The 22,121-nt window shown below is 45.9% G+C and overlaps 1 protein-coding gene across 1 annotated transcript in view; it reads right to left on the bottom strand.

Annotated features, from left to right (window-relative positions):
- Positions 1–22,121, bottom strand: part of GRIN2A (glutamate ionotropic receptor NMDA type subunit 2A) — a 372,343-nt gene that overhangs the window by 134,129 nt on the left and 216,093 nt on the right. Inside the window, exon 4 of the mRNA XM_086691293.1 lies at positions 18,090–18,682. Within this exon, the coding sequence (XP_086547419.1) occupies positions 18,090–18,682 (593 nt within the window). The remainder of the gene's footprint in view (positions 1–18,089; positions 18,683–22,121) is intronic.

Genomic DNA, 22,121 nt, shown 5'->3' with positions numbered 1-22,121 from the left:
TAATTTTTTTTTTTTAACGTTTATTTATTTTTGGGACAGAGAGAGACAGAGCATGAACGGGGGAGGGGCAGAGAGAGAGGGAGACACAGAATCGGAAACAGGCTCCAGGCTCTGAGCCATCAGCCCAGAGCCTGACGCGGGGCTCGAACTCACGGACCGCGAGATCGTGACCTGGCTGAAGTCGGACGCTTAACCGACTGCGCCACCCAGGCGCAGTGCTGATTTATTTTTGAGAGAGAGGAAGACACAGTGCAAGCAGGGGAGGGGCAGAGAGAGAGGGAGACACGGAATCTGAAGCAGGTTTCAGGCTCTGAGCTGTCAGCACAGAGCCCGACACGGGGCTTGGATCCACAAAACGTGAGATCATGACCCGAGGTGAAGTCAGACGCTCAACTGACTGAGCCACCCAGGCACCCCACTTTTTATTTTTTTTTACACCAAGAGTAAGAGAAGAAATTCACAACCAGGAATATGGTCGATGCAATGAACGGGTGGGATTCCTATAAAGCAAAGAGCGGGGCATGAATAGAAGCAACATAGGTGGTGATAACAGTACTGTTGTGTAATTAAACTGAAGTCTGAACTGTCCCCGCAACGTTCCGGTTATGTCAACTGGGATAAGTTGTCCCTTTACCTCTCTGAGCCTCAACTTCCTCATCTGTTAAACGGACAGAGCAGCATCTACTTCATGGTGGTGGGATGGGGAGGGAGTTGGTTAATTAGTAGCAAGAACCTAGCACGGTATGCCAGGCACACTCAAGGCTCTCCATAAACGCCAATGGTTGTACTAGTGGGAATTCTGTTAGTTCTTGTTATTAATTGACATCTTTACTCCCCCCTCCTCCCACCCATATTGTTGAGAGAGGAGGGAGCACATCAGGCTTCCACTGCTTTGCAACCTGTATCTTGTGGATTCGGAGGCAGAGAGTTCGGTCACTGTCTTTGTGTGGTCTAGATGACATCACATTGCCCCTGTGAACTTCATCACCTCCACCTGTTACGTGGGAATATACGCCACATGACTTACAGAATTGTTGAGGATAAAAGGATCTTTGTATTTGAATCTAACAAGCTCTGAGTAATACTATTGTGACAGTTATTTGACTATGTCTCTGCAGAAGGGGGGCCGGGCAAAATGATGGTCCCGTTAATCACAGATCCTCCCACACGGCGCCAAGCTCCAGGACGTGACTCCTTGGGAAAAGCAAAAAGGAAAGTGACTTTAAGGTACCACCCGACCTTTCAAGGGGCCCGAGAGGTGGAGGGTGGGAGCTTTACCAACACCAGGAACGTGCAGCCATTTATTAATCTGGGTCTTCTTGTTCTTTGCTTAGTTTCAGCACCTCCTGTGGGCAACGCAGGTCCTGGAGGAAGCCACCTGATGTCTAAAAGGCCCAACTTTAAGAGCCACGGGGGCAATGTGCCTCCTGCTCTGTGGATTAACAGTGACACCTCATGCCCCAGGGGGAAGCTGGGAGCTGGCCCGAGACGTGGCTTTGACTAGGGGTTGGCTCAAGTCAACAAGCATCATTCACCCCAGCTCTCCTTCTGCCATCTTCTGTGTTCCCAACTCTTCAAGGAAGATTCCCGCCTGCCCCCAGCACATCTTCCATGGAAGGTCTCCAGATACCTCCTCCTGCTGTCACAGCACAGGGATGGGGCGGGTCAGGGGATGTCTGAAAGGAATTCGCATCTGGAGGATGACGTCCTTGATGTGAGGAGACAACTGGAATCACTCTGACAGCCTCTGCTCTGTGCTTTCGTGACCGTCACTTAACAGTCCCCTGGGTAGAGGCAGTGTGGCCTCATGGTCAGAAAGACCTGAAACTGAGTCTACCCTCATCACATTTATGGTTTTCATTTCCTTATATACCCTAAAGGCTTTCCCATCTCAGAGACTTTGCACGCTCTGTTCCCTTTGCCTGGAGGGACTGTTTCGGCCTTTTCTCACGTCTGGTTCCTCTTTCACCTTTCGGTTGTGATGTCCCCTCCGGAGAGATGCGTCTTCTTCACCCGCTCAAGTGAAGCCTTCCTCCCATCCTTGGAGTTTTCCATCTCAGGGCCCTGTATCCTTCCTTCTCAGCTGACATAACGAAGTGCCATTATTTTATCTATTTGATCCCCTTCTCACCTTTGTCTAAATTCCCTAGGAGACCGTAATCTCATGAAGGTAGGGACCCTACTCTGGTTTTCCCTCCAGTGTCCCCTGCAAGGCTTGGCAATGAACACGAGATAAGTTCTTCAAACACATGGACGAATGCAATTATGGCTCTTGCTCGCTCATCATATGACCTTGAAAAAGCCCCTTTCCTTTCCTGAACCTCTGTTTTCTTGTGTATAACATGAGGGGATCATCAGCTTATAGACAGAACACTGGATACTGTTAGTCTAGAGCAGCAATTGTGCAGATACTCATCTTTTGCATTTTGACCTTTTTTGAAATAAAGATCATTTTATAATGGCTTGGGTCTTAAGACTCTATAAAATACAGGAATATCTCAGGCAGGGACCAAGGTCTTAGACTTAAAAGAAGTCCTCTGGAAAGCCACGGCGATGTAGCTCCACGTACGTGTTTGTCATTTACGGAGCAAGTAAACAAAAAACGCTGATGCACTCTACTCCCCAATTTCCCCATCACCTCCCCCTCATTTCCTCTCTGAGGACTGCCTCCTCCCCACTTTCTTAGTTAATGAGACTACTTTCCAAAATTTTAAAAAATCCATTTTTCCTTCAAAAGCCCCAGGGAGTCCACATAATGAAACACACTTAATTAAGCCATGCAGAACAATCCTGCCACCTAGGAGGTATTTTTCATTCCATTTCCTTCAGTCTTTCGGAGAATCATATTCGTATCCAAGAACTAACATTCAGAGGCTCACAAAGCACAGGCAGGGCAAGGAGCTAAGTGCTGTTCATGCCTTACTGAATTCTTACAAACTCCCCACTGTGAGAGGGGACCAGCATCATCTGTCCCTTTTACAGATGACAAAATGAGGTCCAGATGTAGTTAGTTACTTGCTCAAGTTCTCACAGCTAACATGTGGCAGAAAAAGCTAGAATCTGATTCCAGAGACTGTGGATTTATAGGCTGGAATCCTCCAAAGGCTACAAATATATACTGAGCACAAATTATGTCCATCAAGGAGTCTTCTGTCTGGAATTACAGAGCCATAGTTGTCTTGCGTAAAATAATCTTTTAAAAGTATTTATACTATTCCACTGTTGGTTAAATTCAGCTTCACCAAAGGCAACCACATTAATTTAAAGGGTATAATCCATGAATTAGTTAGCATAATGCTACAGATTAGCTGCCAAACATGCATATCCATCAAAGTTCTTTTGGTTGCAAGCAGCAGGAAACAAACTTAAACAACTTAAACCACTAAGGGAGTCTGGTGGTTAATATCTGAAAAGATCAGTGATAGGGCAGACTTCAGGTACAGTATGATCATGGCTTTGGTCTGTTCTCCATGCTATGCCTCTCTTAGTTCTGTCTCAGGTATGAGTCACCTCTAACTGCAGCCTGATTTCTTTCATGGTAGAAAACTGGCAACAGAAATTCCAGGCCTCACAATCTGCACATTTCCTATACATCAAATGGCTACGATCTACGACCCATCAGACCAACTCAGACCCTGTCTACTCATCAAGCAATCAGCATGGTGAGACGGACGGATGGATTTTTGTTGTTGTTGCTGTTGGCTGTGGCCAAGGGCCTGCCCAGCACACGCTGCACAACGGAAGAAGGGAGGATTGCAATCTGGAGAAGCCAAGTGCCTTACACTCCACACCAAGCTCAGGGGTCCCCGCAGAAGCCTACCCCACTCCCCTCCTAACACTTTCCAACACCTTCCCATAGCACTGGAAACAAAGCTCAATGTGCCCTCTAAGACCCCCGTCTACCTCTCCAAAGGCATGTTCCACTGACGGACCCATCCTGCTTCTGCTGTTCCGACCTGACTGCTGTGCCTCAAGCCATGCAAGCAACTTCCCAGCTCCAGTCCTTTGCCCGCACTGGCCCCCCCATCCAGAACATTCTGGACCCAGATCTTCCTATCACTTTCTTATTCGCTTCATTCGGATACGGGCCTAAATGTCACCTCCCCAACCATTGTATCTGAAACAACACCCTTGCATTCTCTGTCCCCTTATCCTGCCCTATTTCTCTTCCTACCCCACGTCAATACCAACCTGACATTATACGTTTGATCATATATTCTCAGTCTTCCCACCAGCCTGGGAACTTCAGGAGGGGAACCTTTGTCTGTTGTGCTTGTGGCTGCCCGTGTCCCATACCTACCACAGGGTTGAATACATGAACAAATGCATGTGGGAATTAAAGGAGGAAGGGTGGGAGGGAGGCAGAAGGGAAGGAGGGGAGGAGAGAAGGAGGGAGGATGGAGGGAAAGAGGGAGAGAAGGAGGGAAGAGGGAGGGAGGGAGGAAGGGAGGGAGGAAGCAAGGGAAGGAGGGAGGAAAAGAGGGAGGGAGGGAGGAAGCGCCAAAGGGAAAAGGGAAGGAGGAAGGAAGGGAAGCATGAAACGCAGACAGTCAGGGGATGAAACGTGTAACAGATACCGGGGACTCCTTTTGTTCTATTTGTTTTGTTTTGTTTTGTTTTGTTTTGTTTTCACCTAGTCGGCTGAAGACAAACACTTTCTCCTAGTTCTGTGTTTGGAGCTCAGAGTCTATTTAAGAAAGGCTCTGTTTTGAAAGCTTAAGGTTTATTAAATTCAAGATCTGTAAAGGGCTCAGAGGCAGGCATGATGACTTCCTCCCCCATCTCCTACACAGAGTGGAAGATGTTTGCCAAGGCTTCGGCCTCCCTGCATATGTGTGAAGAGAACACTTTAAAAACCAAGGCAAAGGTGCCTGGGGGGCTCAGTCGGTTAAGCATCTGACTCTCGATCTTGGCTCAGGTCACTATCTCACAGTTTGTGAGTTCGAGCCCCGTGTCAGTTTCTACGCTGACAGTGTGGAGCCTGCTTGGGATTCCCTCTCATCTCCCTGGCTCTCTGTCCCTCCCCTGCTTTCTCTCTCTCTCAAAAATAAATAAATAAACTTTTAAAAAAGATGTTAAAAATCAAGGCAGACAACTCCACTGGGACCTGCCCTACAACCAGCATCAAGATTAAATATTGCTTCTCTCTTCCTTTTTACCTTCTATTTCTTTCCTTCTGCCTGGTCAGAATTACTGAGACTCCCTTGCTGATGTTTTTGCTCAATTCTTTGCATCCAGCTAATATTTATTGGTGCTCCTCAGAGATGCACAAAGTCTGAAGGGACGCATTCTAGAACTCATTTAAAGGGAGCTGATGACTCTGCAACTGAGCTTTCGACTATTCTCATAAAAATTCTCCCAGGAAAGGTCAACCTCTACCCTTTGTTCTCTCCTCTCTTCATTCTTGGCAACATGCCAACGCTGATCTCTGTGCTAATGACAATAATAATAATTGATGTTGACGGTAAAACTATTAACGTTTTCAGGGGAGGTTTTGTGATTTATAAAATGAAACCCCATGCATTGCATTTCTGTGACAAGTCAACTTGCAAAGCACGCCAATGACTCCTGCCCCAAATGGGGAGATCTCTGTACACGCTTTGGGGGCACTGGGAAACTTCCCAGGGCCTCATGAAAACACACCTGGAGAGTCCTCTTTCCTGGGGCTGCCAGAGGGTCAGAGGAGCAGGTGCTGAAGTCAGAGAGGCCATCGTGGTCCTGGTTGTGCCACTAAATGACCCTGGGAAAGTCCTTTTTCTCCCTGAGATTTTTCTTTCTCATGCAAAAAGAGGAAAGATGATACTATGGGTCTCATGGAGCTGTTGTGAGAACAGAATAAGATAATACAGGTCAACATCCTTAACACAGCATCAAGACCAGAGCAACTGCTGTGTTAGCAACTATCACCACTCACCCACTGACACACATTTAAGTGTCTACATCATGCTAGGTAGTGGTGTATACAGTAACGATGACTAGGTCCCTGGAGATGTTCTTCTTCATCTCCACCAGCACCACCACATTATTATTATTCATCACAAAGGACCTAGAAGGAAAGAGGATACAGGTGCAGTGGAAGCAACCCATCTATCTCTGGGAGAAAGAAAATCTGGGTTTCCCATGTTTCTGCCATTAACGAGTCTCTCATCAGTGAAAAATGAACCCTGTGTCTTCCAGGCCTCAATTTCCTCACCTGTAAAAAGGAAAGAGAAGCAATGGACAATCTCGATGTTACAAAACCAGCTGAAAATAATTTGTAACAACTAATAACATACTTGGCGAATTTGGGCCATAAACAAGGAAAAATCAGATCAGAACCACATACTTGACAAGGTGTAGGTGATCAAGGGACCTTTCCAGCAGTGACTGGTAACACACAGCATGGGCTCCATCAGACTCCCTTGTTTGCCGTTTATTGGACAGGTTCTAGGATATTGCAAAAGGCTAGATCCCTGCCCCACCAACACTGAGAACAAATCTCTCTTCCCAGCTTTAGAAGAACATCTATGACTTGATCCACTCTGATGGGTGGGAACTCCCCGTGGGTAGTTCAGGAAGTACTTGTCTTTGGGCAAAGTCAAATTCCCACCGGTAAGTTGAACAGAAAAGTAGGTTTAGGACCCAGGGCCACAGAGAATGACCACTTAGCCCCTGATGACTATGTCCTAGACACCCCCAGCTGAAACTTTTAAAACACTGTGTTTGTTTGTTTGTTTTTGAGAAAACGTGAGTGGGGGGCGCCTGGGTGGCGCAGTCGGTTAAGCGTCCGACTTCAGCCAGGTCACGATCTCGCGGTCCGTGAGTTCGAGCCCCGCGTCGGGCTCTGGGCTGATGGCTCGGAGCCTGGAGCCTGTTTCCGATGCTGTGTCTCCCTCTCTCTCTGCCCCTCCCCCGTTCATGCTCTGTTTCTCTCTGTCCCAAAAATAAATAAAAAACGTTGAAAAAAAATTAAAAAAAAAAAAAAAAAAAAAAGAAAACGTGAGTGAAAGATTAGGGGCTCCTCTCCAATATTACAGGGTGTCTCATCGCAGAGAATCACAGACTAGCAGATTTTTTTACATGACTTCTCTAGAATGTCTGTCCAATAATGTTGAAGGCATACAGAACGACAGAGACCTATGTTGTCCACAGACCTACTTATTTGGACCCAGGTGGAAAGATCCCTGGAGGTGAGGTACCAAAACTTCCTGTTACCACTCATTCTGTTATCTACCACTCTTAAGGCTCATCAAGTTCTTATTTGGGTGATGATTATGAATGATGATGATTATGATAAAATAGCAAAATACAAGATGCATAAAGAGGCCATTGATGTAATACAAGTAAGTAGCCCAGGAGGGGATGAAAATAAACTGGGCAGGCCTTCTTGATAACACCCAGTTGACCATCTCCAGGTAGGAGGAAGGTTCCTATACAAGATGGCAGCCTTGGAGGCTCCTGAACTTACCTCCTTTCATGCACACCAAATCTAGAATTACACATGCAGCAATTACCTCTGAAAGAAATCCGGAAACTAGATCAGTGACTCCTATATATCAAGTGAACAATACCCACATCAAAGTGGGTAGGAAAGGCCGAGATACTCTTGCCATAAACACTACCACCTGCACAGCAACATACAGCTGGGACTCCCGACTCCCAGCTTCCTCCTGAGGAGTGAAGGGTTTGGACCCAACACGTAGAGCTCCAACCTTTAAAACTTCCAGATAGGCATGTGGAATTACCGTCATCAGTGTTTCATATTTTTTAAGATTTGCTGAAAATATAATTTTTTGTGACACCTTTCAATTTTTAAATGTTGGGATTTATTCAAGTTTTGAAAACAATAAAAACATTCTGAGTCAAAAAAAAAGGAAAATACAACTTCAGGTCAATTTGCCACCTCAGAAAGTAGTGTAACAGGGTTTCGACCCAAACAAAGCTTGATTGCAATTCTAGCTTCATTTTATGTTAGCTGTGTGCCTTTTGTCCAGTTATATAATTTCTCTGGTCCTCAGTTTCACCAACTAAAATATGAGTTATTATGATTTATAATTGGCCTGCTGGTAATAAGTCTATTCAGCATCCATTGTCTTCTTCCTTGTTCTTAACAGAATTCACATTTGTTAAAACATCATGTTTGCCATAAAGCTTGATGGACCTTGGGGGGAACTTCCCCCATCTCCAATTCTTAGAGTAAGTCTAGATTGGTCTAATGTATTCCTATTTGCCTTTTCAGTGACTGGACTGGGAATCCAGAATTAAGCCGGTGAGTACATGGCATTTTCAAAATGGCTGTTATTGGCCCAAATATGGACACATGACCTAATCTGGCCATGAACAAAGAAGTCATCCGAGGTGTGGCTGACAGCAAACTTAAGGTCCCAAAGAAAGAGGTTTGATAACAAAGACTACAATTACCAAAGAGCAGAGTCAAGAGATCATAGGGAAAAGAACAAGAGCCTTGATCATACTGCTTCTGAAGTCCACCCTACCTATGAAATTCCAATCAAATAATTCACTCACATACTGAATTTAGTTGACAGTTGCAGCAAAAATATCCTAGATGCACATCTAAGGATTATAGATAATTTATTGAAAGTGACTAGCACAGAAAAGACACTTAATACATGGCAGGGCACTTTAAAATTTCCATTACATCACATTTTAAAATATATGTTTCTATAAGGTAACTTATGAAACTTGCACACACACACACACACACACACACACACACACTGATGTATTAACTAACTTGCTAAAACTTCCTTTTACTAATAGTGATGGAAATATAAAGGAAATGAGTCCACATCTCAGGAGAGCTGTTCTTCCTCACACAGGAAACTGAGTAGTGTGTGTATTTATTCCTTGTGTTTGGACAGGACTTAACCAAACGAAGCAAATCTCCGGAACTGGTGGTGGGGATTTGGACAAGAGTACACCAGACATGAGAAGATCAGCCAGTTCAGTCCCCAAACTGTGAAGCCTGGATAAAAACATGGCTGGCCTCCCCCCATGCCCATGCCAAACCTAGCTGGCAAACTAGCCTAACAGGGGCTCCTCCAGCCCTGGGATCCATGACAGGAGGTCAGGCACCAGGAGGCTGCATGGGGGCTCAGTCACACTGCAGGCAGGCAGCATCTAAGTGGAGTCAAGAGAAGGGGACCAAGACAGAGAACAGGTGGAAATGCCCACCCATACTGGCTGTCCAGCACGAGGAGGGCTTCTGTCCTATATACAAGGAGGTGCATAGACAGACACTCTTCCAGGAGAGCCAACAAAAGACAGCCTGTAAATAAACTGGCCCTTCACATGTGCCCTTTACACTGTGGCACAGGTGCCCCCCTTGCGGCATAAAGGGTTTTTAACTTATTGTTTTGTATTGCATCAGATGTCTTCCAGATCATGTTAAGAATGAAGCAAAAGCAGGGGCGCCTGGGTGGCTCAGTCAGTTAAGCGTCCAACTTCAGCTCACGTCATGAGCTCACAGTTCGTGGCTTCCAGCCCCGTGTCGGGTTCTATGCTGACAGCTTGGAGCCTGGAGCCTGCTTCAGATTCTGTGTCTTCCTCTCTCTCTCTGTCCCTCCCCTACTCATGCTCTCTCTCTCTCTCAAAAATAAATATTAAAAAAATTCTTTTTTAAATGAAGCAAAAGCAGAGGTTTTGCCCCCTTCTTGAAGTATCACTTTCTCATCTCTCCAGATGCAAAGCTTGGCTTGCCATCTGTGTCCTGACTCCAGCCGAGTATGGTATTGGCTTCTTCTGACTCCAAGAATTGGCTGCTTGGATGATTTGCCTGGCACTTCATCGTGTGATTGGTCTTACTTTCTCCATGTATTGATTAAAACTGCTGGTATGATTATCTAACTCTCCTAGGGTGCACTCAACCTGGGCATACTAGCAATGGCCATAGATTATAGAACTCCGCAGGGCCCACAGTGCCTGCCATGATGTCTAGCATACAGCAAACACCATAAAGACACCCACCAGGCTCCATAACAGAAGCAGGGCACAGACAGTCTCCATGGGAAAAAGAGGCGGCTGAAGTTCCCAGCCCAACTCTTTCTCCCCAAGATTCTCCTTTCCCTTGGGGCTTATTTGCCAAGGAATGCTGGAGTTCCTCAAGGTTTCAGCCCCCGGTTAGTCTTCTGATTCTTCCTTACCCACCCCTAGGTGATGTCACCCAATCCTAGGGTTTCAACTGCCACCAATAAGCTTTGAAATGTGTGTTGCATATTTCGGTGTCAACTGAGACCCTCTTCTCCAATTGCCTACGTGAGATTTCCACTCGGGTGTCCAGCGTGTGTTCCATGAACACGCTCGAAATTAGATGCTCTTCCTGACCCCCTCCTCTCTACACCTGCTGCTTCCCCAGTTTTGTGAAAGGCACCACCATCTACTCAGCTGTATAAGTGCCAAATTCTTGATTAATATCTTTTATCACTTTATGTTCATCTGTGAAGCCTTGTTCATTTTACTGCACAACGCACATTAAGCTCACTCACTCCTCTCTGAATACACGGCCATTACTCTCACACAAGTCTCTGCCTGCTCTCCCCTGGACTATGCCACAGTCTCCTAACTGATCCCTGTGCATACACATTAAGATCCTCTGCCCCCAAAATACTGTCTGTCAGCAGGCACCAGAGTAATGAGGAGGGTGCTTTTTCTTTGCTTTATCTTCTCACAGAAGAGAGTTGCAGCAAATTATCAGTATACGTCACCAAATTAACAAGTTTCAAGATGAAAACTGTCTCAGCGTCCAACCCTGGGGGAAACAGATCGATCCATATTCTTGTTAGGCATGCGGGTCCCCAAATCCAAAGACTCGCATCGGGCAAATCTGAACAATATTTGTGCTGCATGTATGACCCCGAAACCACCTTTCCCTCAAGGTAAAGGCATGGCCAATTTCTGGTCCTTTCAAGTTGCCAGCATCCAGTTCCCACCATTTGTCAAGCTATTCATTGGATGCCAGTTGGAAATGATTGACTTGCATTGCAGGGTTGGCATACGGTACTTTTGACTTCCAGCCAAAAAAGACACGGCTGTGTTCCAGGAGAGATGCCACAGGCAGAGATGATGCTGAAGAGAGGCTGTTGACTTAGCTGTCAGGCTGAACACCCAGGGAGCAGAGACCACCTCTCATGGGTCAGCTCAAGCTGTGCACCCGGCCCTGGGAAGGAGGACAACTAACAGATCAGGTGCCAACTGTAGCCTAGATGCTTGGCTGAGTGTATTACATGCATGTAAGTGTCACCACAGTCCCCTAGGGCTAGAATGATCTCTGTTTGCAGTCAAGAAGTGGAGGCTCAAAGAAATCAAGTAACTTGCCCAAGATAACCATGGCACTTTCCGAACTCACGTTCCACAAAGTCACAAAGTCTGGTGGAATGCACTTTGCGTTCTCAATCTGGCACTTGCACCTGGATTCTCTCGAATCTCATTTCTATATATCTCTTGCTGATTTGCTTTGAGGCTCAGCCTTTCTTCCTCATCACGGAGTCCAGAGCCCCAGTCAGATCTGCAGCACAAGCCCACAGGACGGCCGGGTCTCGTGGGTGCCTGGTGCCATTGCCAGAAATGTTTGTCGAGCATACAGTAATCCCACAGATAAATATTTGCAAAGAGTTATCACGTTCACCCAAGGAAGTTTTAACTCCGGTCAGGCTCAGAGACTTAACGGAGTAGGCTCTTTTATTGGCAATAAAAAAAGAAACCAACAGTGTTAATTCTGACTTCTTAAAAACAAACAAACAAAAAAACCAAAAAGGCAGCACAGCTTAGTGCAGTCTGTTAATGGGTCGTTAAGCCAGGAACTTTTCCTGTGGTTATTTTAGAAATGAAGACTGAAAAAAGTATCAAGGAGGGGGGCCTGGGTGGCTCAGTCGGTTAAGTGTCCAACTTCAGCTCAGGTCATGATCTCGCAGTTTGTACATTTGAGCCCCGCGTTGGGCTCTGTGCTGACAGCTCAGAGCATGGAGCCTGCTTCAGCTTCTGTGTCTCCTTCTCTCTCTCTCTGCCCCTCCTTTCTCTCTCTCTCTCTCTCCCTCTTTCAAAAATAATTAAACATTTAAAAATTTTTAAAAAGATAAAAGTACCAGAGTAACTTGGAAATGAATTAAGCTCACACATATAGATCTTCCTTCCATTTCGTTTTCTGTCAGGGTCATAATTTACAACATTATTGCTTCTTTTCGTTTAAATTTTTTGTTTGCTTGTTTGTTTATTTTGACAAAGAGAGAGAGCACAAGCTGGGAAGGGGCTGAGTGAAGCAGAGACAACCGGGCTCCATACCATCTGTACAGAGCCTCGTGTGGGGCTCAAACTCACGAACCATGAGACCATGACCTGAGCCAAGATCAAGAGTCCGATGCTTAACTGACTGAGCCACTGAGATGCCCCAATGTCGTTGCTTCTTAAAGCAGAAGCCTGATAAATCACGAAGTTAATTTAAAACACGTAAGTGTTCAAGCCACATATCGTCAATTAAAGTCAAATAACTTCTCTTCAATAGGAATCCATTAACTCTCCTGGGAGAAGATGTTCTTTCCCCACTCATCTGGGCTAAAGATCTACTTGAACACTTCTGACCTCCAAGACACTTGTCCACATCCTGCTTCCTTAACTAAAATGGAAGCCACGGGATGTACAGTCATAATTCAGTCGTTAAAAAGCAAGGTAGAAATCTATTTCTCACTTCCCTGCCTGTAAATAGCTTGCAGTCTAATAAGTATAATTATAGAAACAATAATGACAATCATCACCACAATAATAATAACAACAGTAATTTTTGAAATGCCTCCTACCAGCCAGGCTTGTGTTTCAACATATATGCTTTCACTTAATTTTGGTACAATAAGATGACTATCCCCCTACACACACACACACACACACACGTGTGTGTGTGTGTGTGTGTGTGCATTTTAGAAAAAATTATGGGTTTAGCATGGTTAGTAACTTAAACTTGGTAAGCAGTACGTGGCTAATTCCAAACCTGGCCATACGGACTTTTCTCTGTACCGAACTGCCTTCTTCCCACTGGCCATGCTCCTCCCAGGGTAAGCCTTTAGCAAGAGAGTTTAGGTCTAAAAAGAATCCACCTTTTGGGGTGCCTGGGTGGCTCAGTCAGTTAAGCGTCTGACTTTGGCTCAGGTCATGATCTCACGGTTCCTGAGTTCAAGCCCCGCATTGGGCTCTGTTGTAACAGTTCAGAGCCTGGAGCCTGCTTTGGATTCTGTGTTCCCCTCTCTCACTCTGCCCCTTCCCTCCACCAAAAGTAAAATAAACATTAAAAAAATTAAAAAAAAAAAAACAAAGCTACCAGAAATATGTTTGGGAAATGTCAGCAAACACTGAGCCATCTCAACCCCAATCCACTTCTCCTTAGGTGTCATGATTCCCCAGAAGGACATCCCTTTCCTCCTATACCTCCAACCTAGTGAGACGAGCCTCCGCTATGAGATATTGCACTGCCCCTTAGGCCTCAAAGACAAGTCACAAATGGCAACACTGAACACTGCCTGACCCAATATTTATATGGGGGCTTTCTCTGTCTCGCCATCCAGGGATAATTGGTGTCTAGCATACAGAGGGACTAAATGCCCCGTGGGGAATGAATCAGTGGCAATCCTGTGGACTGTGGCATACAGACCCATCTGTTCCACTACCTGTTCTGTATCTACAAGTTATATTATAATAGTAACGACGTATAGATTGCAGTCCATATGTCAGGCTCCGGGCTAAGAGGCAAATACTTCTCTTGTCCCCATGTTATGTCTCAGGAGGCAGCCGTGGAGGAATTAAGAGACTTGTCCAAAGCCTTTGATCTAGAAGAGTTCTAATCTGGGATTCAACCCCAGGCTTTGGTGCCAGACTTTTCACCCTGAGGCCACATTGCCTCCCAGAGGGCCCTATCCACCAGAGGCCTGGACGGACTCTTGGGACAGGACTGGACCGAACAGCCTCGGTTCCACACCAGCAGAACAGGTAATGTTCTACCTTCACAGCTCCAGGAATTACCAGTGACGTGCTCTGTGCTTGGTGAAGGGACAGATGTTTAATAACTTTGCAGTAGCAAGGAGGAGGTTACATAACATGGCTGAGCTATTTTTGAACTTTATAAAATGCTGACTGCTCTTTTCAAAGTGCCTTCTGTAAAACCAGGAATATTAAACATAAAGAACATTTTCCCCTTTCCCCCACCTTTTTTTCCTCCTGAAATCCCAGGGACAGAAACAGGTCCACGGCAAGATCATTAACACGTCATCCTGAGCAAGCAGTCTTTTCTACCAGGTCGCACGTCATAAGAAGTCATGGTTACAGTGCCCTAATGACACAAGCTCTGGGTAGGAGATTACAAGTCACGTCCCTGAAGACCACACAGGGACATGTGTAACTGGTTCCAAGATGGCACACTCAACCAGTCAAAGAGGGACCCCAGATCCCCACATCAATGTAGCACGACAGCCATCCATGTGAGTTTATCCGAACTTCTTCCAAGGTATTTGCATCCTCCTGACTACGTGGTGGGAGTAATGACACCTACTTGGTGACTGGATGCTCTGTGGAACCCTGAACTGGAGAGTCCTGGGATTCCAACTCGACTACAGACACTGAGGATCCCTTACGTTACCAACCTAAATGTCCATCCGAGGGGGATGGTTAAACAAACAATGCAATAGTTACATGCACAACAGAACGCAAGACAGCACCTAAGATGAATGTGCTAGAAGGACACGGGTCCTCATAGATGGATCTTGAACCACAAGGTTGACGTAAAGGAAATTGGAATGTATCAAACACCACTCGTGTGCATTAGAAAGAACTGTGCCTTGGGTCTGAGGTTGCAGAGACGTCTGTACTAAAAGTAAAAACATGCACACAGATCTGGATTCCCACCAAGTTCATGGCAGTGTTTTTCCCTCCCAGGGAGAGAAAAGAAAGAAAGTGGGACTCGGGAGAGGTATATCAGGACTGCTACGTGGTCGGTAATGCGTATTTCTTTTAAAAATTTGAAACCAACGTGACATATTGGGGTGGGTGTTTCATCAGACTCTGTACTAGCTTTTTGTTCTTCCCTCATATTTTTAAAAAAGCCCTTGTTACCTGAGTCTGTCGCAATGCAAACCTCCTTCTTCAGCACACTGTACGTTCTTTGAGGACAGAAGTTATGTGTTCATTCCTGTGTGTATTTTGGGGGCTAGCATGGGTTCCACTGGAAGGAAGGAATGACTGATAGAGGAGAAGAGAATGGTGTCCTTAATGCGTTTCTGAAAAACTGCCATTTGGGGGCTTTCTCCAGCTCCCAGCCCTTCCCTTGCCTGGCAAACTGCTCCTCTGGCCTGGATGAGTTTAAGAAACACCGTGACAGTGGGCAAGTATAGTAAGAAGCCACCGCTTGCACCACATTCCAGCCTCGCACACAGGGCGAGCATCGCCAGCGGTCCACGGAAGGAGAGAGGCTTCATTAAACACCAGGCAGTGGATGACGGCTTACCACACTTGATCCATTACTACTCTGGGGCTGAAGCACCATCTACAAAAATCGCTGCATTCAAAACATAACTCCTAGAAACAGCATGACAGCATTTCACAGCAGTGGGGTTTTGTTTTTTTTTTTTTTTTTAGGAACAGAATTCAGGATGGTCACTCGAAGGAGCTCTGTATGTCTTGACAATTATCCTTCTCCAATTCCTTTTCCTGTATACATTATATTTCAATTGCCCTAAAATTGAGTTATGTTTTCATCAAAATTATACATTTCTGAATATTCCAGCTGCAGGGCATTTTTGATGGGAAGTGAGTACTCATTAGCCCAGCCCTCGTGTTTGCGCTGGCAGAAATCCTGCCTCTGTAAGAGGCTTCCAGGCCTCATAGTCATTTCCCGGAGTTCCCTCCTGATCTTTAGGCAATTCTTCAAAACGCTCAAAGCGGTAATGGAGAAACAGGATGGCTAAAGAGAGAATCCGAGGGGAAGGGGAAATTCTGAAGGACCACAATTTCTTAATTCAAGAGTTTATTTTCCATGTGTATACCAATTTTACTTTTTTTTAATGTTTTTATTTTTTTGAGACAGAGAGAGACAGAGCATGAGCAGGGGAGGGGCAGAGAGAGGGAGACACAGAGTCTGAAGCAGGCTCCAGGCTCTGAGCTGTCAGCACAGAGCCCAACGTGGGGCTCGAACTCACAGACTGTGAGATCATGCCCTGAACCGAAGTCGGATGCTTAACCGACTGAGCCACCCAGGCGCCCCTGTGTATACCAATTTTAAAGATGTATAATCTTTCCACATGTGCACACCTCTGGACTCAGAGATAATCCCTGCACTGTAGCAGATTCAAGGTCCTAAAAACTCCCAGAGTCACTTTGGAGTGACGTGTTACTCTGCTGGTAATAAACCTACCTAGTCTGCCTACTGTCATTTCTAATGACCAAAAACAACGTCACTGGTCATTCTGACAGGTAGTCAATAATCACTGGGGGCCAGGCACGGCGCTAAGCAGTACTTTTCACGCATCGCCTCATTTCATACTCAGGACAATCCATGGAACATTGGTTCTCAGTGCATGGTCCCCAGACCAGCAATATCAGCAGCACCGAGGAACCTGCTACAATTGCAAATTCTGTCCCCGCGTCTCCCGTGGCCCCCGGAGCTACTGAATTACAGACTGAGTGTGGAGCCCCGAAATCTGTGGTTTAACAAGCCCTCCTGGTGATTGGGATGCACACTCAAATTTGACGAGCACCCCCTAGGAAGCAATGCTATCATCACCACTTGGCAATGAACAACTGAGGCGCAGAAAGGTAAAATGGTTATCCGAGGCAAACAGAAAGTGAGCCAGACAAGATTTGAACCCTGATAAATCGAGGCCTGGAGTCCAGGCCCTTAACCACAGAACTATACCACGCATTACGTACAGAAGGAGCGTGGATTAAATCACCAGACGTCAGGCAAAAGCATGCAAAATGGGTGCAGGGGTGATCATTCTAAATGTCAACAGCCAAGCCATAATGATGGGTCACAAGGAACAATGACACTCCTGAGAAACACCGAACTTAAACGTCCACCAAGATGCGAGTGGTTGAATACATTAGGATACGTCCATGTGATGGAATACAATGAGGCTTCAAAAGCAGTATCTGCCAAGATTTCCAATGACCTACAAAAATAGGACACAAGAAGGGAAGAAATTCAGACACAGACTCAAACTGAGGATGGAACACCCAGCGTGGGCAGTTTTCCCAAACTGTGACATGTTGGTGGGGACGTGGGAAGCCTGGTGACTTCACAAACTGCTTGCGTGGATATAAATTGGTAGAGTTACTTTGTGGGACAAATTGGCAACAGACACTTCAATTTTTAAATGTGTGTGCTCTGTGACCCCAGAGTTCTACTTCTGAGGATCCGCCCTGGAGAAACCCTGACACATGTGCACAGAGACATGTGGGAGGGTGATCCCTGTGGTTTAGTTTGTGATGGAAAAAGAAAAATCAGAAACAACCTGAATTTCTATCATTATGGAGACTGGATAAACAAACCATGGTATATCTCTATGGAGAGAGGTAATGTGCACAGGTTTGAAAGAATACACACACACACCCATACGTATGTATACCGACACCCACAGATGTATCTGCATACATTCATACATATGTATGTGTGTATATATATACATCTTTGTACATATATTCATATATGTGTATATATCTATATATAAAAATATATGCATATGTACACACACATGCACGCTGGAGATACGGTTATAGATAGAAAATGGATAGATCGAGAGATACGTAGATAGATACGGAGACAGGTCTCGTATGTAGGTTTCCAAGGTGTATCATTGAGTAAAAACAGAAGGTTGCAGAGAATGAAGCATGATGGAACTTAAAAACCAAAGATGAGCCGGGGGGTGAGGGGAGGAGAGACTAAGATCAATGGTACAAAGCAAGTCCCGTAAGCGCACGCACAACACTCCCTACCGTCAGCGCACATTTCCAGCAGCAAGTACGTATGTGTTGCTCTGAGTATTTCAACAACCAAAGAAGCAAACAAACAACAAAACACTGGTCCCATTCTGGGACACAAGCAAAGACGGCCCTCTTACTGGTGCAGGGTGTGTGGTGGGGCCTCCGGCTTCTCTGTCTGCCCGTAGCAGCTGGCCTTGGCCTCAGGGATATAGGAGAACTTCTCCAACATGGAATACGCGGCAGTGGTTAGGATGCCCAGGCCGTCCCTCACTCGCGCCTCCAGGCTGTAGTCCCAGTCGTCGTAGGAGACTGAAATGAGTCCTGATGGAAACTCTTTGGGGATGAGCTCCGTGTTCCCAGAAACCAAGCTGGGGACAATCCAGAAGAAATCATATCCAGTGAGGCCCAGGGAGCGGGCCTCACTCAGGATGAGGACGGCCTCATCTTTGGAACAGTAGAGCAGGATGACGGAAGAGTGGATCTTCTTCAACTGGACTTGCGTCTTTGCGTCCTCGAAGGAAGTGTCCAGGGTGATCACGTTCTGCATGTCCCAGCCCACAAAGCTGTTGTCCACTGTGGTCTTGATGAAGCTGATAAAGTCCCTGTAGCCAGGGAAGATGGTGGTCACCAAGGAGAAGACATGCCAGTCGTAATCCTGCATGATCTTCAGCATGACCGTGGCTTGTTGCTGGATGGACGCTCCAAATTGGAAGAAGGTTGACGTCGGATCCTGCCAACAGGTTAAAAAAAAAAAAAAGAAAGAAAGAAAGAAAAAGAAAGAAAAAGAAAAAGCAAAACAGAGGATGAGGCAGAAGGTGGTTTATATATAACCATCTGTCTTTATAGGCTTTAAAAATGCCTTCTTAGAAGGGAGGGAAAACATATCACACACGTATTCATCCCCAAACATTCTTGAGCACCTACTATATGCCACACTTGGGAACAGATGCCGGGAATACACTGAGGAGAGAGACCCTGAACTTGGGAGCCCACATTCTGGTGCCTGAAGGACATCTGTTATTTGTTCCAGCTCATTTTCCTCTAGTTCATTCCACAACCTGCCCCCCACCCCCACCTTTGGGCCCATGTGGCTTCAACACAATGAACTCTATCTGGCCCCAGGCTCTGGACTGGAAAATGAATTCAGGGGAGACAATATCAGGACACAGAGACACAGTCCTGATGACATACTTGGAGCACCTGGAGTCTGCTATGCCTAAAGACTTTCACTCTAGACCTGTTGGCTGTGTGAACCAACAAGTCCCCAAGTTCACCTGAGCCACTTTGAGTAGGATTTCTGTCATGTGGACTCTAGACTCCTATGTAATATAAAGTATAATAAATGCTAGGTGGACATCTATCTGGATGTCTACGTGAATCAGCAAGTATCTGTTGAACACTTACCTAACTATGCAGCAACACCATTTTAGAACTTGGGGAAACCATGATATATAAGACAGACAAAGACAGGGTCTCTGCCTTTGTACATGTGGCGGGAATTTGAGGAAGAACAATTTCCAGGGACTAGAGGCTGAGAGAGGCACAAGGAGATGCCGAAGGAGTATAGGGGTGAAGAAGAGGGGAAATGAGTGGGCATTAGAGTCAGCGGAGACCTGCAGATACACCTTGGCTATTCTAAGAGCTGGAGATAAATCATTATGGCTCATGACGTAGGAGGGAGATGAGATGATGGTGAAAAGGCTTGGCAGAAATCCCATCATGTGTGGCTTCAGGGATATGTTCAGAGGCTGAGACCTTATTCAAGCATAAGAGGGAGCTGCTGGATGCTCTTACTCTGGAAAGTGACATGGCCATTTGTGTTGGGTTAAAGGGCCCCTTAATAGTCCTGGCATCTCCCCATGTCATGATCTGATCATGAGAACATACTTCCCTTTAGAAAAGGTAGGCGATGCCTACGGTTGTGTCATTTACAAACCACCTTCATGCCTCTTAACTCGTTAAATCCCCCACGAGATCCTACGAAGGTGGTGTTATTGGCAGGGGAAAATGAGGCTCAAAATGAACTCAGGTTCTGGTTCCACGGCCAGCCCCCTTTCCAAAACACAGCCACGACTTTCTTGGGATCATTGAAGATCTACAGATAGCAGATGCCGAAACCATGCTGTTGACTGGCTGGCCTGGCACAAAGATGCCAGCTAAACAGAAGGTATGCCTGTGTGTTACAGCAAAACACAATTTGACAAGTGCTGAGATAGATTCCTCCCCCTCCCCCACCCCAGGGAACTAAAAGGATTCTCAAGGGGTCCTTATTATACTGCAGCCATGTTTTCATTTTCCATTCTGTAGTTACCATACGCATTAACCTCAAAACTATGAATACAGGGGTTCCAGTGCGCGCGCGTGTGTGTGTGTGTGTGTGTGTGCATGTGTGAGTGTATTAAGAGTGGATGATTCCGTTCGTCTTTTCAAACAATACCTTGTAGCTGTGCATGGTACTCCTTTAAGAAGTCTGCAGAGTTTTCCCCCTGGGTGCCCACAGAATAGAAAGTTTTATCTGAACGGGCCAAAAGCTACATAGTTCTTCGAAATACTTCCCTTTTCTAAAATGCATGAGTTTGGGGGATAATTCAAGTGCAATGTGGCCTGAAGGCAGAGAGAAAAAACACAGGAATAAATGCCTCTGGGCTCCTTCTAACAATACAGTTTTATGAATTTTACCTCATTAAATCAATTAAAGTGGGTAACAGATTTAAAGACTTTGGATAATTATCTTTTTCCCTACAGTAGCTTTTGGAGAAATCCAATGTTCGTGGATTGATTAAACGTCTTAAATCGTGCTTCGACAAGACTGAATGGCTCAAGGGCAGAGATTCTGCTGTGTCCTCATCTCTCTGTCCCCCAGCACCCAGTGGAAGACTTGGCACACGACCCATCAGTAAATGGAGGATGAAGGAATGCATGAGTAGATGACGGTGTGAATGGAGTCTAAGAGGAATGTCCTTGGTTTAAACATAATGCCAGACGGGAGAAGTCCACGACGGAGCTTTTGCATTTTTTTACTCTTCAATGTCACGCCCAGAAATTAAAATCTTTCAACACCACCAACCTACTACTCCTCCATCCAATGTCTGAAATTAGTGGAGGGTGACCTTCATTGATCAGAAGAGGAATCGAGAAGACCTACAAGGCTCAACAGCTGTCCGGGGAACCTCATTAAATATCAAAGACAGCGACAACATAAAGAACCAAAAGAAGACACACAAGTGAAGTCCCAAGGCAGTTATAGCCACCAAACTTAGCACTGCCAAGTGTTTCCTGGGAGGGGACTGGGAAGTCCCAAACTTAATTACAAAGGGTATGTAATAATTCCCATGGAACCAAGATGTTCCAAGGACGCTGGTCAGCAGGGTTACACTATGACTGCACAAGGCAGTGAGATCAGCACCTTCCTGTGAGCACACGAGGAATGGAGAAAGATCTCAGGAGGGCATATGCTAAGAGCATGGCTGAAACCCAGTAAAAAGGATCTCTGAGACGATCCGTATGTACACACACACTTCCTAGGGATAACCAGTACTGGTGGAGAGGTGGAGATCGAACCTGCTAGGGGGGTGCTGGTGGTGTTGGGGTTGCACCAGCACCCCTGCTCCATGTGCTGTGAGCAAATGCAGCCTCATCTGGCTCTCCATGTAGAGAGGAGGGTATGGCTGCCTTGTGAACTTCATGAAAGAGAGAGATTATGGGACAGCAGTCCATTAGCCGGGAGCTCGCCTGGCATAGCCGTCTGTGTAAAAATACGTGCGGGTTCCTTTGCCTGTGGCGTCCCCAGTCCCTGGTCCTGTGGTGCTTTAGTCCAAGCTGAATCTCTCCTGTTACCCTCTTCTGATCCCCATTAACGTCTTCACCCCAGGACGGAAAACAGTCTAACTTCCGGGGTCACGCTGTCCAGGCACCAATTCTAATTGTAACCTTGGGAAAAATCACTTCACCTTTCCAAGCCTCAGTTTCCACATCTGTATAATGGGTGTGGTAATGCCAATAATTATACCACTTAACGTGCCAGAAGGACTTAGCCTATGAGAGTCACGTGGCTCAACACTTTCAATGCAGTATCTCATTTAATCCTAGCCCCAACCACCTTCCTAAACTGGTAATGGTATTGTGCCCATCATACAAACGAAGAAAGACTCAGAAGTAGAGGGAGTCCT

The sequence above is a fragment of the Puma concolor genome, chromosome E3 (genome assembly GCF_028749965.1).
Source record: "Puma concolor isolate L17-30 chromosome E3, mPumCon1.1.hap2, whole genome shotgun sequence".
Lineage (NCBI taxonomy): Eukaryota > Metazoa > Chordata > Mammalia > Carnivora > Felidae > Puma > Puma concolor.
Note: the sequence above shows the minus strand (reverse complement) of the source record. Positions and strands in the feature narration are given on the sequence as shown.